Source organism: Aptenodytes patagonicus, chromosome 2, assembly GCF_965638725.1.
Source record: "Aptenodytes patagonicus chromosome 2, bAptPat1.pri.cur, whole genome shotgun sequence".
NCBI lineage: Eukaryota > Metazoa > Chordata > Aves > Sphenisciformes > Spheniscidae > Aptenodytes > Aptenodytes patagonicus.
Genome location: NC_134950.1, coordinates 163323428 through 163342602, shown reverse-complemented (window position 1 = coordinate 163342602; position 19175 = coordinate 163323428). Strand labels below are relative to the sequence as shown.

Genomic DNA, 19175 nt, shown 5'->3' with positions numbered 1-19175 from the left:
AGTCCCTTTTTCAAAGAGGACGTTTCAGTGGGTTTCACATCAGACCCCAGTTAGCTAGCTATCTGGGCAAAGAATAAATAGTGGTCAGAGAAGTAAAAACTGGTTCTAGAGAAAAAAGAAAGGTGTCTAAAGGTAATTCTGCACCATAAAGCTTGAGGTGAAGATGTGAAGGTCTTTCACTTAATGGCTTGATCCTTTTTGTTCCGCTGACATGACCAGTCTAGGACCCAAACATTTCTATACTTGTTTTAACTGCAGCGCAGCCTACAATGTACCTGCTTGAGCCTCTGCGGTGATGTGTCCCTCTGTATGTTTTTCTAATTCAGTTTAAACTTTTCTTGCCATTAGAAGATCAGGAAAACGGCTATGTGAATAAAGATGTTTTTGTATGAGATACTTGTAAGCACCCTTCTAATGATACACTTGTCTTTTAATTTTCTTTTTCCCCAGTTATTTCCACAGCACAGAAGATTTGCCAAGAAGGCGACATTTATACAGGTATGTGCTTTACTAACTTCACATACAGAATTTCCCATTTTTTCAGCCTTACACAAATCATTACATAGAGATTGCGATAGATACAGTTTCTTATGTGTTTGTCTTTAATGGCGTTGCAAGATCTTGCAATCTGTCACTGGAATAGACAGAACAGCACAACAATAGTGAACAAAATGCTTGACATTTAGAAATGTTTTACATTTCGCAATTTTCTCATTTTATTGCAAATTTTAAATTGGTCTCAAGATTGATAAACTGTCACAAAACTTTCCAACAGAACTGCTTAACACTTGAAGGAATTCAGAATTACATAAACTAATGGTATAAACTGTTTTTATACTTCCAGATAGCAGTTTTCATGGAAGTTTGATAGCACTTCACCTCTTTATGAAATTGAAAAGACATAACAATATGTTATGTTTGCAAATGTTTTTCTGCAATTCCAGATGACTTTAGTATTATCTGTAACTGTATGATGAGTAAAAGGCTGATTTTTAGTAAGCTATTGGTAGTGTAGCTACTGCGAAGTATTGTGGGAGCAGATTACAAAGGGGAGGAAACCCAAACTTTGAAATAATAATTTTGGAATCATTATTCCATTTGTCCTATTTTTCTTCTCAATCCCCCTGCTGTCATCTCAGCATCTGCAACAAAGGGCAGAGCTGGTGATAGCATCAGTTGATAAGGGACAGGCAGTATGTTTTCCTTCTCTAACATGATGTCATACCTGTTTTTCCTCAGTGGGAAGGGAACTAGAGCAAACTAAATTACCTGGAATTGAATCATTTTTTCCTTTTGAGACCTCTATGCCTGTTCACTGCACTCCACAGGTTTTTGAGAGTAGCTCTGCTCAGTGTTTATTTTCTTGAAGAAAAAAAATCAAAATTATTTTGACCATTAATTTCTATTTAAATGGGAAGAAAATCTCATTTTAAAAGCTGAGTCCAGGCTCAAGAGCTGCTGGCATGAGTGAAAGTGCTTCCCACCCCTCATTCGTCTTGGCATGCAGGTCACCCTGGTGCCTCATTAACCTCCCCTCCCCACATAGGCAACAAGGAAAGAGATGCCCAAAATGTCAATGTCCTTGACCTTACTTTGATTACACAGTGATCTTGGCCTCGCTTCAGGTATTTGTTTTTCTGGGCTGGGTAGTTTGACTATCTCTTGTCCCAGCCCAAGAACATCAGCTCAGCAGTGACCCTGGCACATGTTCATTGACAGAGCTCCACTGGAGCTCTGACAGCGTATATCAGATGAAGATCTGGTTTTGGTTTGTTTGATTTTTTCCTTTTTGTGTCTGATTTAGTAGCTTGTAAACAGGATTTAAGGCAGGGACTTGATCTGAGCCTAAACAAGAACCCAAGAGCTACTCAGTTCAGTCTCTATGGCCCTAAACAGGTTGCTCAGCCTCATCTCTTTCGACATTGAAATGGTAACAAAACACACTCATCTGCTTTACAGTAATACTGGAAAGATCTATTAGTTAATATTCGTGAAGCATTTTAAGTTTCAAAATGCTATAGCAGTGCAAAATTTTATTTATTAATATTTGCTAATAATCTGTAATTTATTCTTCAACCTACAGTAGACTCTTACAAAACACTTCTGAGCACATGGACAGGCCACATTACCTTCTTCGAAACCAGACCCCTAAATACAATCTTTCCTTTCTACTTAGATGGTACAAGAGCAACTATTTAAACCCCCAAAAAGGGCTTTGGCCTCTGAGGCAGCTGCTAGCAAATCAGACCAGTGAGGCAACCAGTAAGAAACTTAAAGAAAGCAATTCCAGCTCTTTATTGCCTGTTATAAGTAGAAATACTGCTCCATTGTTTCATGCCTTCATTCACCGAATTATGACTTCCTCTTGTGGAATTGCAACCATCATTTTCTTTTAAAAAGTATACCTTCCTTCATAACCACCTGATCTTGCAAAAAAGACATCAGTATCCTTTTATATATTCTCCACCCAGGCAAAAAAAAAGCCATTACTGTTATTTAAACTCAACCAAATGGAAATGCTTTGTCTCTTACTAATGTTGGACACATTATATTTACGCTCTTGTTCTACAGTACAGTAAGGTTCAAGTAATGTTGCTTCCAGATAAAATTTGCTCAGTGACCTTCATGAACTTGTGTTAACTTTTTCAGCGCAAGCACAAATGGAAACTTCAACAGGCAGTGTCTGTCTTGTGATCTGATTGAAAACTGTACTTATTTCAGTGCGTCCTTCAGTCACAATCTGGAATACTTCCTACTGACATGTGAAGGTATGTTGGGTTTTGTTATTGCAGTTGTTGTGCCTAAGGATAGGATTTAGAGCCGGCATTGATATCGTTAGATATCCTGTGTACCTGTGGGCAGCTTCGAAAGACTGGCCATAAATATCTGGGTCACTTTGCTTTTAAAGCTTTACTCTTAATATTTTTTTTCTTTTGCGTATTTTTATTTTTAACTAAAAGCAGATGTGTGCAACCTTTTTCTGTGCATATCTGACTAATGAAGATAAAGGTACATTCCTTTAGCCACTCCAAGCATCCTTAAGTTCAGGTAACAGCAAAACCTAGAGGAGATAAAACGTCAGAAAGTTTGTGAGAGGTAAACCAGCGAGGTGGGATTAACTGTGGGTGACTGAGACTGAGTTCCAAATGCATTGACGCGTACCGGTACTGTGAACAGGGGGATTCAAAGTAAATAAGTTACAATCAAAAGACAGTTTGCCAAGAAAAGGCAGTTTGCAGAAAGCTACCTAATGGACAATGTGAGTACAGAATATCTAGTGTTTCACTGCTCGTTCATCATAGATTTCCCTTAGCTTGGAGCAATCTATAGGTCGGACAGAGATCTTGTGTGCTGAAAATGCCTTACAGTATCCAAAGGGCTAAAGATAGAGGGCATTTCAGGAGGAGTTGTAAAAGTCAGCTTTCTCCAGCTCCGTTAAGAATAAATGCAGGACTCCATAGCATTTAATCCTATGTAATTTAATTCGGCTTAATTAACCTAAATCGCACACACAATGTGTGAACGCAGAACTGGATTGCAGCCCCCCATGGTAAGCGTTATTCCTACTGGTCGTCTGCTGCTATGATTGAAGCTGCTCAAAGGGCTGCACGCCCCCTAAAGCAACTATTGCAAAGCAGCAAGCCAACAAGAAATGCCTTATCTTCAGCAGCTCAGGAACAAATAAACGTGTGTAGCATAAAGAAAAGTAGCTGTTGTGTATGCTGTTGTACAGCAGCTCTAAGTACTCTCTCTGGACTGCCCCTTCTCTGACTGGCAAATATTCATTGGTGCCAGTAACTGTTCGTGGTGAACACCAAGGATAAAGAAGAAGTATTTGAGATGGCAAAATGGGAAATAACCGGGATAATCAAGATAAAGTGAAGAAGTAGAATGGTTAACATGACACTAAGCAAAACGTCTGGACATGGACATTTGTAAAAACATGTTCTGCCCCAAGAAGTCAAGATAAACTATATTTTGGGGTCATTTATAGGTATTCTAAAAAAATAGCTTGCAATACAGTACAGTGAAATAGCATTGACAGCACAACGGACTAATTAACTTAACGGACTACATGTAAATCTCTGAATCTATAATTATGGCAGACATATGCAGAGAAGTGTAATTTTCCACTAAACGTTCAGTTCTGTAGTAAACGTTATTAAGTTTATGAAGTTTGCCTCTTTACAAGAAAAGCTCTGTATATTTTTACTCTTGTTTTCATTTCAAGAAAAGCTGTCAAAAGCTACTAGAGACAGTGTCCATTTCCCTTACACCAAGATAATTGTTTTACCATAATTAGAAGCATTTAAGGGTCTTATCAACAGTTGTGAGGTGATATGTTTGTATTACATTATATCTCATTCACAAAACCCTGCAGTGATACCTGAAGAGATTAATGAGTTTTATTAGTGTGTACATTAATCCAAGTACACAAGATAATGACTTTGCATAACAAACTCTGGGCCAGATTCTCAGCTGCTGTAAACAATACCTCCATTATACGGTCATTAGAGTTAGATCTGTTTACATCTGCTGAATATATCTTTGTCTGAATTTTCATTATACAGGACTAAATTCTTAAACTGTAATCTCAGTGTAGCACAAATACAGCACAGCTTGAACTATGGAGCTAACGTCAATGTCTCCATTCAGATACCTTTGCCAAATATGTATACATGAGAAAATACAGAGATCTTAGTAGGATTTCCATTTTCAATGATTTTATAAAAAATATCAGTCCATTACATTTGGTGGAGTTATTCCTTATTTACCTAACTGAAAGTGAGAGGTCTTTCAACTTCTTTGCTTTCAAGCAGTTTACAGGAACATTTCTTTTTAGCACATTTTGTGTAGGATCCATCTAGCTTCAGATATTTGCTACGGGTACATTTACAGCAGAGACAACTCCCTTTGGTTCCTGTTACAGCTGATGTGGGTCAGGTCAGTGGAAACATCTGTTCTGGCTGAAATGCAGACTTCTGGATAAAAGTAATCATCGCCTCAGACTTTGGTCATACAACTAGGGCAGAGCTGTTGCGGTTTGATGGAGAATCACTTGGATCCACTAATAGGAGACTTCCTTTTCCACAGCTCCTCAGGCTGCTTAGCTAGAGCTTGGCCTTGCCTCACCTTCTCAGGGTATTATTTTATTGCTCATAAGCAGTCATACTCTAGTCTCTTCTTGATTAGCAGGAAATCCTATTTATTCATATACACATATAACACACAGATGGAAAAGCTACTTGAATGAGGATATCTCAAGGAACCCTGCTTATCCTGCAGTTGATCAAGCAGGTAGAGCAGCAGCAGCCCACCAGAGTGGACAAGTGTTTGTCTTACAATGTCTGCTACCCAAGGGTTTCTGCCAGGAGTTCCCACCTCTGCTTCCCCAAAAAAATCCCCAAAAGTTGGAGTCGATGTTAATGATCAGACAGTGGCAGACAGTACCTATTGCTGTTTGGTGTTTTCTTCTTCATCTACATTTTATAAAAGCACCCAGAGCTCAGGTCTTGCTGTATACTCTGTGACTGCCTACAAAAGTGTGTGTTTGTAGCAGTAACTGGTGTATGACTTTATGTCAGACCCATATGTATCTTCGAAGGTAGATGAACATGATTTTACTCTGATCAAGCCTGTAATAATTTTAAAAATTGCATTTTCTCAGCTGTCCACAGGACAAATGCATGGGCAAATATTTATGGCTTGAAAACAATTTCTGTACTGACACTTAGGGACTAACTTCCACCACACCTCAGTTTCACTCTATCTCTTTTATCAACTTGCTTTGTGATCTTCAATTGCAAACTTCGCTGAGTTTAGAGACACAGACACGACTGTGGCTCAGCTTAACCTCTCTAAAATGGATGGCAAGGTTTGTAAGATTTGATTGAGCAACCGATGCTTATAAAGTACTCTGTGATACTTAAATGAAAGGCAATAGAAAGGGAAAACATATCTTTTAAAAAAAAAAAACCAAGAAAGGTCTGGCATTGCTCATTTGATCCCAAAGGTCAAGAGTTGGAAGTTTTCTACTCACTGCTTTGGTACCTTAGAGGCAGCATATAATTGTCGTAAAGGATTTTTTGCTGTCCTGCAGACTATGCTTAACAGCAGTGCTACCTGGCACAGGCTGAAATGAGAGAAGTACGCTATAATAAACGGTAACCTCTCTTTCAAGAGGACAATGTAATGCTTACTGTCAGGAGGCAACATTTATTGCAATCACTCGGTCCCAGAAGGCTAGTTACCTTTTTTTCATCTAATTTTATATGCTCATGATTGAATTACTGTAGCAGGATCTAAGGAAACATGATGCTTTGCAGACTGCTGTTAGATTATCTCCTCTAGACACTGTCAAAAAAGTAATATGTGCTGGAGCAAGGTCACTCCTACTGTCATTTTCATCATAAAATATGGGCTTACACTTCTGTCTCCTCTCATAAACCAGCACAGACACTGCCACTGATTGCCTCTAAGATAAACAGAAAGAAGATCTGCATGGAAGGGTTTTGCTACTTTATACATAAATTTAATTGAGGATGGGGTTTTCTCATCTGCAATGGGATGTAAAATTCAATTGCATAGAGAAAAGTGTAAGAAATTACAAGTTTTGGCTGTGGAAAGCAATTTATTCCTGTTTCTTTAGTGGGGCTCGGACGTGTACAGTGCAAGGCTGAATGACACTGAGCCAGTAAAGCACTAAAGCCCATTTTTAGGTGATAGCTCCTTCTCCTCTGAAGGATGAAGCCTTATCAACAACTACCACTGCAGTCAGCTGTGTAGTGTTTTAGTATTTCCATTTTAAATAAGTGCACCTTGTCTTCAATGACTCCTTCCCTCGCTCCCCAGTGTAACCTGCCAGCACTATTAAAACTTGAGTCCTAATCAGGTTGTTCATGGGGGAAGAAAGGATGTGCAACCACTTCTGTTGCAGGCTATCTCGTACTCTGACACTCCGCGTAGCAGGTTTGTTTACAGCATCTTCACTCATAAAAACTCTGTGAAGTCACTGAGACTTGTGCTTGAACACACAGAACCGGCAAAGATTTTCTGGATCCTGGAGTTCAAGTCCCTGCTATTGCAGACAGCGGCATCGTAGCATCCTTTACATTAGTTGGTCAGTCTCCATCAGCTGACCTCAGCCATAAGCTGATCTGGGCCAGCTCAATGCATTTGGGGAGGTATGAGGTTCCCCACAAAGCGTTAATGCCTTCTAGCTCTGAGACAAGAGGAATAGTGAGGAAGACCTCTGGCACATGCATACATTACTGCAATTAATGCCATTTAATACGTGATAAAAATTATGGGGAGGGGGGATGTTCATGGAATGCCTACCAGCCTGCTAATTAAAGTTCTCCATAATCATGCATTATCAGGAAGGGATTAATCACTTTTAGGGATGACACAAAGAAAATTGATAGTTAGACAGAGGCGAGAGGACCGTAACGGGGGCTAAGAGAAAACTATTGTCTCATGCTTGGCATGGTTGCTGGTGATACAGAAGTGCCTTTGCCACTGCACTGTATATTATCCTTTCATTCATTGACCAATTTGGGAAAAATCAGCTTTCACTTTGAGAAGAGACAACGGTGTAACAGAACAGAGTACTATCTTCTTCTGTAGGTCTCAAGTCCTTCCTCCTTTTCCAGAAACAGTAAGATTGTTTTGATTCAAATTATCATAAAATCACTATAGTTTATCTTATCTCTTTGAAGATTATCTCTGCTGGAACCTGTGTTTGTAGCTGACTGGTAGTCTTTACTGTCAGTATTGTGCAGGTCAAATGACTTTAAAGCTGTCTCTCCCTTTGGAGAAAGGAAAATAGACTCTTCTAACAAAAATGTTAAAGTATTATCACCTGATTTGGATGTCCTTTCTAGCACTGCAATTATCAGTAGCTTAGCCTAGATGCTGCAGATCAGTGATCACAGGTAACAGGAATGAAGTCATTTCTGCCTTTCCTAGCAGGCAATTTTGTAGCTGTAGAGTAAAATGATATGTTGTAACTGAGCTGTGCTTGATAAAATACCTAAAGAACCAACAGGAAAGGGATTTGTCTGGGTATACGCCTGCTCTGAGCCAGCAGCGATGATAACAGCTCTGTAACTACACTCCTGGCCCTACAGTGCTGAAGGATGCCTATAGGCCTAGGAAATCATTAAAAATAGGATTTATAGCTCTTAGGTCCTGCCAGATAAAATCCTGGTTCTGTCCCATAAACAGAGAACAAGTAGTGCAAAAGCAGAGTAGGAAAACTTTGCGATTTAAGGATCTCCTTTGAGAGTGATTCATACTAATGAAGAAGCAACGCAACTAAGTTAGCGATAATCTGAGTCAAGTTCCTCATACCATTGTACATGTAATTCTTTCTGACTGTGTATTTATGAGTTTTAAAGCCAAGTGCTACAAGTTTATTCTTTATAGAGGCAGCATGTAGCTATAAACTTCTTAGTTCCTTAAACTGTTTCTTGGGAATTTCCTCCCTCTTGGTGGAATATGGAAACACCATCTGGACATGGGAACACTTAGGAGCTTTACTTGCTGCATCCACTTATTAGGTTTATTCTGAGCATTAAAAAGTCCTTTTACTATTCTACATTTCTTTTATTTTCCAGATTTTTGTTGGAGTCTTCAAAGACTTTCATTACCAAGTTTCATCAAATCATCTGGCTCTGCTTTGTGGCAGGTTGTCCTGACCTCTCTTTTAATCACATTTTAACACCACTGAGTCCAGAGCATGATTTAGCAAGGTTCAGCCTTCCAGTATGGAGAGATCTAAAATGATGTTTTGGAATCATTTTACAAATCTAGATTTTTCTGCTTTCTGATGTGGTTGCAGCACAAGCTCCTGCCCACACAGATGATACAAGTCTGAACTGTATGGTTACACTTCTGGAGGATACCATATACACAGACATTTTTAGTGTAAGCGAGTCTAAATTATAAAAGACATTAAGTGAAATCGTTAATTTATAATGACAACTGCTTTAGGAGAATAAATCAGCTCAGCATTTATGCTTGTTGGGACCAGGGTTCAAAACAGGGCTTATGTCCTTGATTAGTGCAATCTTTCTAAACCCAGTTAGTGATTGCTAACTAGCACCTCTCCTGCTTTCTTTTAATAATGTGGCAAGGGCATTTTACTAAAACCCACTAGCCAGCACTCCTGTGCAAAAGAACTTTTAAAGGAGGCCAGAGGCGGTCAGAAAAGTGGGAAAACTGGGTCATTAATGCTGCCTTGTGTGCTGCCTAGGTCAGTGCTGTGCAGCGTGAGATAAACTCGGCCAACAGCCTGGTGGGTGGGAACATCCTTTGAAACGGCAGCATCCAGCACCATTACCATTGGCATCGTTCAGCTCAAGGACTTAAAAACCATGGTTTTTTTCAAATGTGAATAAACATAAAATTCTGGGCATTGTTCTAGTATTGTGTCTATACTTAGATGCCATTACTGCCTAAAGACTTTGTCTTTTTTGAGGAGATACATATTTTGGAAAACCTCCTGGTATTTTATTCTCTCATGGGATTACCAGCTGATTTGGATAGACTGGAATGCGTTCCAAAGAAAAGCTAAATTAAAACCGATAAAGTGCTTGGATTTGTTGATGAATTTTACTGTAACAAAGTAACATTTTATTTTGCCCATCTTCTTACAGATTCAGTCAGTTGCATCTGCACTTCTTATAATGCTGAGTTTAGGGAACTTTTTTCCCTGAAAATCCCATAAAATCCTAGAGATATAAGTTTTAATGAACAAACACCTTCACAAAAATGTACTCGTTTTAGCATACCACTCATGAGAAATCTTTGTCTGTAATATTCATGACAAAAAAACAGGGGCTTCTACTACTAGGGACTTACTTTCTGAATGAAAGTGTCTGAATCCTTTCTGCCTCAGTAAAGAAGATCATGACATTTGTCCCTCACCATGAGCGAATCAAACCACATTTTTCTTCAGTTTCTCCATTAATATGAGGGGGCCATGGGATCATCACAGAGACATTGTTGGCAGTAGTTTGTACATCTATGTCACCTTAAACAGGAAGAGCTTAATATTATTTAATATCTCAGGATAATTTTATATTGAGATTTAGCAGGATACAGGGAAGAGGGAATAGAAGTTTTATTGTTGGTAAAATAAATACTGCACTAAGCATTTAATTCAAGTTATGGAAAGATGTGTAAAGCCCTTTGCAACCTTTCCCCAGCTGATCATTTTCATGCTTTTACCAAGTGGGGAGCAAAGGTACAGCGAGAATTAGTGGTTTGCCTATGGCCACATCTTGAGTCAAGTATCGTGACCCCCATTTGCTTCCTCATATTGCAAGACAGGACTCCAAGGAAAAGGACCATTGGCTACTGGAACAGACCAGAAATGTGTCTAGCTCTGTAGCCTGTCTCCATCAGTGGATGGTGCATAATTACCGTCTCCAGGATTTTTGCAATAATGTACCCATCAGGGACATGTCTGCCCAGCTCCTGCAATAAGAGGTTGGCTCATGCCTTCAGGCAGGAGAATAATGAACCTCTTTCTACATCTTTCTCCGTTCCTTCATTTAATCAGACCTTTTAACCTGTGCCATTTGGGCCAGACCTACCATCCCTGGAAAGCAATGGAAAACCTGGAGACAAGGATTTTTTGTGCTAACTATGGACAAGCAGATGCCAGGAGCCGTAAATCAATGTAAGACGTCTACCATTCAACAGCACAAGTTCATAAAGCAGCGTTTTGCCTACAAAACCTAACTACATTGCTCATGGATTGCCTTACGTATCACCTAGAAATCTTGCATATCACAGTCTCATCAACAGCATTCCCAAAACCAGAGTGTTCTTAGTAGTCATTATGCTCAGGTAAACATCAGTGCAAGCAATAATGAAAGTACACAGCTTACCTCTTCCCTGGATACATTTGGCTATTTATGGACTATAATATTTAATTATAAATTTAATATTTAGGCAAATATATCTGCAAAAAAGTAGGTGGATTGCTCTCTTTGTTCCCACTCTGTAACAAAATAATCATGTTATTTGTAGAGTACTGTTGGATTCTCTGAATCCTGTGTTGAATGTGGACACCTATGATACATATATTTACAAACAGGTTGTTTTTATAACAGTTGTTTTAATTTGTTGGCCTGTATCTAGACATGGATAGTTCAAACACACCTTTGGTAACAGTGGTCCAAGAAGTCCCAACTAGCTGCAAAATGCTAGTTAGGACACATGGGTTTGATTTTTTTCTCTGTCACAAGCTCCTTTAGAGAACTCAAGCAGGTCTTGTAATTCCAGCTTCCTAGAGGTGTTGTGAAAATAAAATCCATTACTGACCGCAATGCTCAGATATGCAGTGACAATAAGGGGCATGGAGGCTCCTATATGGATAAATTACCAGAGTGGTTTTGAAAGATTCAGTAAATCTTCAATCTATTCACTGCAGAGAAACCTTCCTAGCAGAAACCCAGCTATTAGTAAGCAGGAGAGCACTCCCGTAACAAAACCAGCATGTAAAATGATTAAATCATACCGGAGTGAAGAGTTAACAAGGCATGGCTGCACACGTTTGCTGTTAGCTCACAGCACCGCGCGATGTTTCGTCTCAATAGCAATTCAATAACTAGTCTGTAATTACATCACAGGCCTTAATAAGTGCAGGACCAGTCCTCCCAGGTGCTGAATGCTCTTAACTCCCACCAGCCGCAGTGGGAGCTGGAGATACTCAGCGCAGCAGAGGAGCCCCTCCGCATGTCGCGGGACAGGACTCCAGCAAGACCAGCCTCCCATGCTGCCATAGCATCGCTCAGTGCCTTTAGAGATAGGCAACGATCTCTTGAACGAGGGATTGAATTTTGAGTTATAGCAGCAGTAAAGCAGTTATGAAAAATATAATAACCCATTTTGGCTTAAAGCACGTCATTATGTATTATATGTTTTTATAGGACTTTGAGTGTTTTAGGAACTGGGAGACCCAGTGCAGCTGCGAGGGGGAATATCATCCTGCGGCTTTTTCAGTTTGGAGGGCCCTTAGATGTATGTGTGTGTTCAGTTTGCTCCTTGTGGGTGATATGGAAGTATTGATCTTCTAAGAAGGATTTGAACAGGGAAAAAAGCATTTGCTTGTCAAAAGCTACAGGGAGAGTGTTTCATTAGGAGTGTTTTCTGTCAGTTACACCTAGGTTAAAATGGTAGAAACTCTTTTTCTTGCTTTTGAGAGACAAAGAAGCTGAAGTTCCTACTTAACCTCTCCAGGTAACCATTTCATGTGGCTTGGGGCATCTCTGGCAGATGGCTGGGGAAAGCTTGCTGCTGTGGGTACAAGTATCTCGCTCCAGGGCCTGAAACAGACATTAAACGCACAGAGGGGAAATACCTACATTTAATCCCTACATGAACTTAGTTACGTAGAAAGCTTGCTGCCTGGCAATATTTCTGAAGCATGTGGGTTTAGTGTCAACTAATAATATCATAAAACTACCTATCATGGTAATGGCAAAGCATCTTAGAGAGTCTCCAAAGCACTTCTTACTGAAATTCAAGTAAATGATTTCTAAGTGCAGCTGGTCCTGCTAAGAAGACCAGAGCTTAGCAATTCAGGTGACCTTTGGCGAGGATCAAGGTAGCTAAAGAGACTTACTTAGATGCTGAAATAACTACTAGCGCTGAAAAGGAGTTTTATTAACCAAGTTGAGAGCCTGTGGATAGAGAAGCGCAATAGGCTTGCTCTGGTTTAAACAAATGTGAAAGGTTGCTTCCCGGAGTTTACTAATGGGGTATGCACCAGCTGCCACCACACTTCAGTATAGCCACGTCAACAGCTCTGAAGACCCCAGCCAAGGCTGAGAGCCAACTTCAGATGCTTTCCTTACTGCAGGCACCATAAGTGATAGTTCCCAGATGGTGACCAGGAGGAGGCTCAGGGGAAGGTGGTTTCTACCTGCTGTCCCGACTGATCGTGCCTCTCTCTGCTCCACCTCGCCTTGCTGTGAAATGCAATAACCCCCTGTAAAGCACCTTATATTATTTTTCATCAGCACATCTTGGAGGACCGCAGCACTGTATGTCCACAAGGCCTGGAAGACAAAGTCAGTGCTGCCACTGAAAGAGGCAACTCCATTCTCTGTCCACCTTGGGGACTTTTTCACCAGTCTGCTACCTGTGCCACAAATGGGCTCACTCTGCGCTGGGTCCAGGAACTGAACTGAATGAAAATGAAATATAATTTTTTTTTTTTTTTTCCTCCTGGGATCAGTTCTAGCAGCTCTTCTGCTCTTTTGCTGGATGGTTGTACAAACATTTCTGATCGCACAATGGAGTGGGAAATGCTGGGATGGGACCAAGTGGCCAAGGTGGGGATGGAAGTGGACAACACTAGTTTAAATTTTTTAGGGAACCACAGGGCGAGGATTTGGGAGTATTTTATGGGCCATCTGATGACTGCAGCTTATTATTGCTGCACCCCAGAGTAGAGTGGTATCTATATTCTCTATTATTCAAAAATAAATTATGGTTTGCATCTGCTGGCCCAGAGTTACATTGTTTTCCATCACAGCAAGTGTTATAATATGCTTCAACAGAAAGGTTTGCTACTTACTGCCTTATGTGCAGCTCATGGGGGTTCAGATTTTCTGAACCATGTGAGCTGTCCTTGGCCTGGATCTGGGGTCTACAGCAAGGGGTAGAAACTCAGTGTTTGACACTGTGCTATGGGGGTCTGAACATGGTGGCGTCTTTCTGGGTAGAGCAGGACAGGCAATCCCCAAGAGCGTGCTATCCTTGTGCTACTGCACAAGCCAGGCATCCTAGCCAAAATATCTGGCTAACAAAATCCAAGATGCATAAGAAACATGGAGGTAACGCTGAAGTGCAGCTAAATGTCCTGCAACATGATAACGGCCTCCAGGAACCAGGCATGACCCAACAGTGTCACGCTAAATGAGCACAGCAGCCGCACTCGTGCCTGGAAGGCAATCCCAGTGGTTGCTCACATATTAGGTCACTGGGTGACTGTTATCTGTTGTGACCAGAATGGTTTCCTATACAAGGATGATTACGACAAGGCTTGGTTGTTTGTATACCCAGTAGCAGGAGGCTGTAATTAGTGCTTCCAGGCAAACTGTGACCTTTTGGATCTTTTCCTGAGGCTTATGAAGCTTAAATTAGTTTCTGCTGTTTGAAAGCATGCACAGACTTAATCTCTGGGTCCTATTTATATTATAATTACTATATAATTCACATTTGCATTCACTTGACTCCCTTTCTTACTTAACAGCCGAGGTTGGGTCTTGTGTTTCAACTCCTTTGTGCGCAGTTCATGGGTCAGAAATCCCGTGGGTAAAGGCAGGATGGGAAGAGCTCACTTTCACTCCCTCACATGCTTGTATGACTTCAAAATAGCAGACTGATATGAAAAATCCCTTTTGCACAAAACAGAAGGTACCACAAGAGCTTTTTCTCCAGGAAAAGAGAGGATGCTATTAGTGGTTTGGAATTTGAAAGAGAACTTCTTTTCTATCGGCTGTTAACAACGTAGTTATTAATGTAGTCTGAGATTAATTAAAATGGTGGCTTTTGTGGATGTTCCACTCACATTTTGTCTTCTTTTAAGCAGACCATTCATTTATGTTATAATTCACTGTATTGTTATACATCTTTAATGTGGTGTAAAGTACCCATCAATACTCAGTGACATAGAACAAGTGGAAAAAAATATGCCTGAATATTTAATAATAAAATGAATAGAAAACACCTGTAATTTCCAGTGCATGGAAAAAAAAAAGATTGTGAAATGAAAGTGAAACTCTATTCCCTTTAAAATTACCTCATTCTGCAAAGCACTACGTGTTCCTTGCTTTTGCATGTTTTGATCCTGTTTTCATTTTGACTCTTGCTTGTAGATATAAGCTGTCTGGCATTGTCCAGAGGAAGGTGATCTATCATCTGCTTGCAGCCAGAGTTCTTGTCATTCGGTCATTCTGTACATATAAAATTTTATCTGAACTCCACTTGTAGGAGATAAATGACCATGACAACAGGCTTCCTCCAATGCTTCAAATAATGAAGCTTCACAAATCAGGCAGTGGCCTCCTGCATGTTGAGACCAGGGTGCATGTGCATTATTTCCAGCTATATTAGCGACCTTGGTTGAACTCATTATTCTGCAGTGGATAGTACAGATGTTACCGTCTCGCAAGATTTAAAGCTTCCTCTAAGCAAAACTGCTTCTTTCACCTTGTTTGCCAGCTGGACCAGCTGTAAGGTTTATTGCTGGCTTTTGTTTTCTGTTTGCATGATGCTTGTTTAGTTCTTTATTAATACAGTTGGTACGTTAAGGATATAGTAAAACCTGAGAACTCATGAGAGGAAAACAGCTTAATAACTAGACTATGTGAAGCAATGGTTGGTTGGTTGTGTTTTTTTAAAGTTAATACCCAGCATCGGTTATTATTTAACTAGCTAGGATATCATTATTTTGTTGCAAGAGAATTTTACTTATGGAAAAGAATAAATTAAGGTTATCTAAATCAATTTATAGTAGGCTTTTAATGGAATAAACACAAAATATGCAATGGGGTTTTGTTCTGTCAGTGTTAATGAGTTGTAAATGGCATTGAGAAGAGAGTATTTTCTTTCATGCTGCAATTACAAGGAAATATCCTTTTCCCTTGAATATATCAGCAGTATGTTTATTAGAGGAGCTGGGAGGAGTAACAGAGACTGCAATGCTCTTCCTCTCCTTCCACACCTCTACGAGGATATGGCTACACAGTCTCTCCATCATGACTACACTGTCATTTGTGATACTTTTTAATCACGGAATCACTAGGTCATAGGAAAATTCAGGTTGGAAGGAACCTTAGGAGGTCTCTAGTGTAACCTCCTGTTCCAAGCAGTGTCAGAGAGGAGATCAGACCAGATTGATCAGGGCTGTGTCTAGTCTTTTCTTAAAAGCCTCCAAGGATGGAGAGTACACCACCTCCCCAGGCATCCTGAGTTATCCAGAGACTTTCCAAGGTAGGCAGGGAATACAGAAAATGTCAGGCATGTTCCTCCACGTATGGTATTTCTCTTAGGATTAGCATATACTAGTCCAATAAGAAACAAGTGTATTTTAAAAATAGGGACAAATGTTAAAATTTTGCTTTCAACTCTTTTCAAAGTTTGCAGAAAGCCTGGATTAAAATTGAATTGAAAGAGGTTAAATTAATGAGGGATTCAATTAGAAATAGCAGGTAATGGAACAGAAATTGGAAAAAGAAAGAGTTGGGTATGGGGATTTCTCTGTTCAGATTTGTTCCTCCAACCATAGATCTGAACCAGCATACTAGAACAAAATACCTTAGACTTTTGGGAAGTCAGTGATCCCCATGTGAGCTGGAGTGGTTCCCTCCTACCTCTGGTACTTACGTCTCCAGGTACACAGTCATGGTGCACTGTCAGGTTAAGGAACTCTCTAAGCAAATTCTCCTAACCTACCTCCTTTTTACAGCTGATCTTATCACTATAATGGATGAATGTACCTGCAACGTTTCTTGAAGGTCATAGGTCTTCCACATTCCTCTTTGGAACCATACACATGCATTATTGCATTATGGCTTTTGAAAACCTTAGCCAAAGCCTCATGAAAGGAAGGAAATGCTTTCACTCAGCCCACTCGATGTGATACCTCATTGGATGATATTAATTAAGAAGGAGAGGATGGGGATTAGTGAAAGAATTGTAAGGGAAGGTTAAGTACCAGCTAAATGAAAGAAGGCAGTAGATTATGATGAAGAGAAATATAAGACTAATTGGAGATCAGCAGCAGGGTTCATTAGGAGCTTGTCTTGGGAATGACCTTACTTAGATTGTTCCCTGGCAGCCTGGGAACCCAAAGCTGGATGCAGCTAATGGAATTTGTTAAGGCCACAGAGCTGATAAGCATCATCAGAAGGCAGAGAGAAATACTGGAGAATCTGGCTGCCTTGCAGGGCTGGAGCGAGAGAAATTAATAGTACAAAGAGTGAAATTAAGCACATGGTGACTCAGGGCAAGAATTTGTCTTGTATGCTTGAAGCTCAAGAGTTACAAATGCCTCAGAAGAGCAGACAGGTGCCTGGGCATGCAATGCTGATCACTGGATGTCTGCAAACTGCCTACCGGCTGTGGTTATGGAAAAGGCAAATGCTCTTTTAGGATGGATCAGGCAAACAATTTTCCATAGAACTGGGCAAGTAGCAGTTTCACTGTATAAGGACCAGTTAAGACGTCCTCTGCAGCAGGGGTAGAGTCCTGGTCATTTCTGTTCAGGAAGGAGGAACTGAATGTGAAACACTTGCATTAAAGAATAAGAGGGGAAAAAAACTTTGTCTTACAAAAGGGAGCTAAAATAATCTAGTTTATCCTACTGGTTGAGAGCTCTGGGGACACGTGACTGCTCTAACTCTAATGGGAATGCTCAAGATTAGTAGAAAACAGCTTGTTGGAACAAACCCAAAAAGGTTTAAATTAGAGTGACAGCCAGTGTAGCTTCAAGTTAGAAGGCAGGTCCTGCTAGAAGAGTGAGACAACAGTAGGAATTACATCAGCAAAAACAGAGTTATATTTAGAGGGCATTTGTCAATACTTATATAATACACAATTACCTGAAGAAGGAAGGGAGGGACTTCTCAGACCCCTTCCCATGTCCTGTGTTTCAGTGACCATAGGACAGACGGTGGGATGGAGCTGGTTGGTGTCAGCCCAGCTTCCCACACCGCTGTTTGTAGGCGCCCCTCAAAATCCCCTGGAATGGGCTGAGGACCTGACCATGCTTATTCACGTGAGCAACCTTTTGAAGAACTCATCGGACCTATTTTGTATGGTATAATTAAGGATAAATCTCTTGCTCATCTGCCCTCTAGACACTGCTAACTGAAGCCGCCTCAGAACAGCCAGATTTATTTCTGCTCTATATAAATTAAGCATGAAATTTATTACTCGTATCAGATGGGGCAGAAACAAGCAGTACCATCGGTGTGGTTTGTGCAATCCTGCGTGTTGCCTGAGAACAAGACAGTACTGATTATTTTACAAGACAAGTTACATTTGAGGAACTAAAGATTAGATTAAAAAATTAAATGTCTTGGGGAGGGTGAATAGCAGCACAAATTTGTTTGATGTTTGTGTCAACAAGGTTGCCAAAGCAAACAGCACGAACATCTGTCTGTAGCACAGATTGGAAAATACTGTAAATGGGAAAATATTTTAGTTATAAGCAGTGGTTCACAGAACTCCCCATGTCTTTATTTATTAGGATGATAATATCACCCCAACATATGAACTTTATGCAGCATGTATAAATAATTCATGGATTAGCAAATAAAGAGATCTGGAATCTGTACACAGAGATGGCTGCTGCCAATTATCTCACTTGTGCAGAGCCAGACCCTCTCAGCTCCCATTGCTTGCAGCTGCTCTTTTAAATCATTCATCAGCGCTTAAGAGATATGCTGGTGGTGCTGGCAGAGAGTATTTGAATTTTCATTGTTTACACACTGTGAATTTAGCTTCTGGTCTGAAATTATCTGCCACAGTGAAGCCTTTGAGAATATGGATGAGAAGAATAAGACAATTCCTCCTTTTTTCCTTTTTTAACACTTGTGTAACTTTGATTACCTTTTTTGCAATTTTACTTCTTATTCTTTTTATAATCACTACTTTCATTTTAAAGTTGTAGCTGATATAATTCCCTATGCTGTTTAGATCATGAAAACATCGGCAGTATTTTGGAATATTGTCTTAAAAGTGTTACAAAACAAATGTCTGGTAAATATTTGTTCAAAGTTGTATGATTTTCAGTTTTTATTCTGGAAATCTATAACTTGCCACCTAAACGTTTAGAGTTGCTTCTTTCTGATAGTGTTTAAGCAGAACCTTCTTGGAAATAATAACGAAAGCTGCTTAAAAAATTGATGACAAGCCACGGCCAATGCTTTTTCTTGTCAAATTACTGAGGCACTGAGTTTCTGTGCATTTTCAGACCGCAGAGGGTAGTACTTCCTTGATGATAAATTTGCCCGTGTCATTATAGTGATATGGCTTAATTTACTTCTAGTATGGATAATGACAGTAACGTTTTTAATGTCAAAGGCCTTATGATAAAGCTAGATCTTTAGCTGTATTAATTGAAAATCTCATTCCAGTAACTAGAGATT

The 19175-nt window shown here is 40.0% G+C and overlaps 1 protein-coding gene across 3 annotated transcripts in view; it reads left to right on the top strand.

The window, feature by feature from the left end:
* Positions 1-19175, top strand: part of DPP6 (dipeptidyl peptidase like 6) — a 525902-nt gene that overhangs the window by 482679 nt on the left and 24048 nt on the right. For all 3 annotated transcript variants that reach the window (XM_076331931.1, XM_076331929.1, XM_076331930.1), the window contains exons 15-16: positions 451-498; positions 2650-2768. In XM_076331931.1, the coding sequence (XP_076188046.1) occupies positions 451-498; positions 2650-2768 (167 nt within the window). The remainder of the gene's footprint in view (positions 1-450; positions 499-2649; positions 2769-19175) is intronic.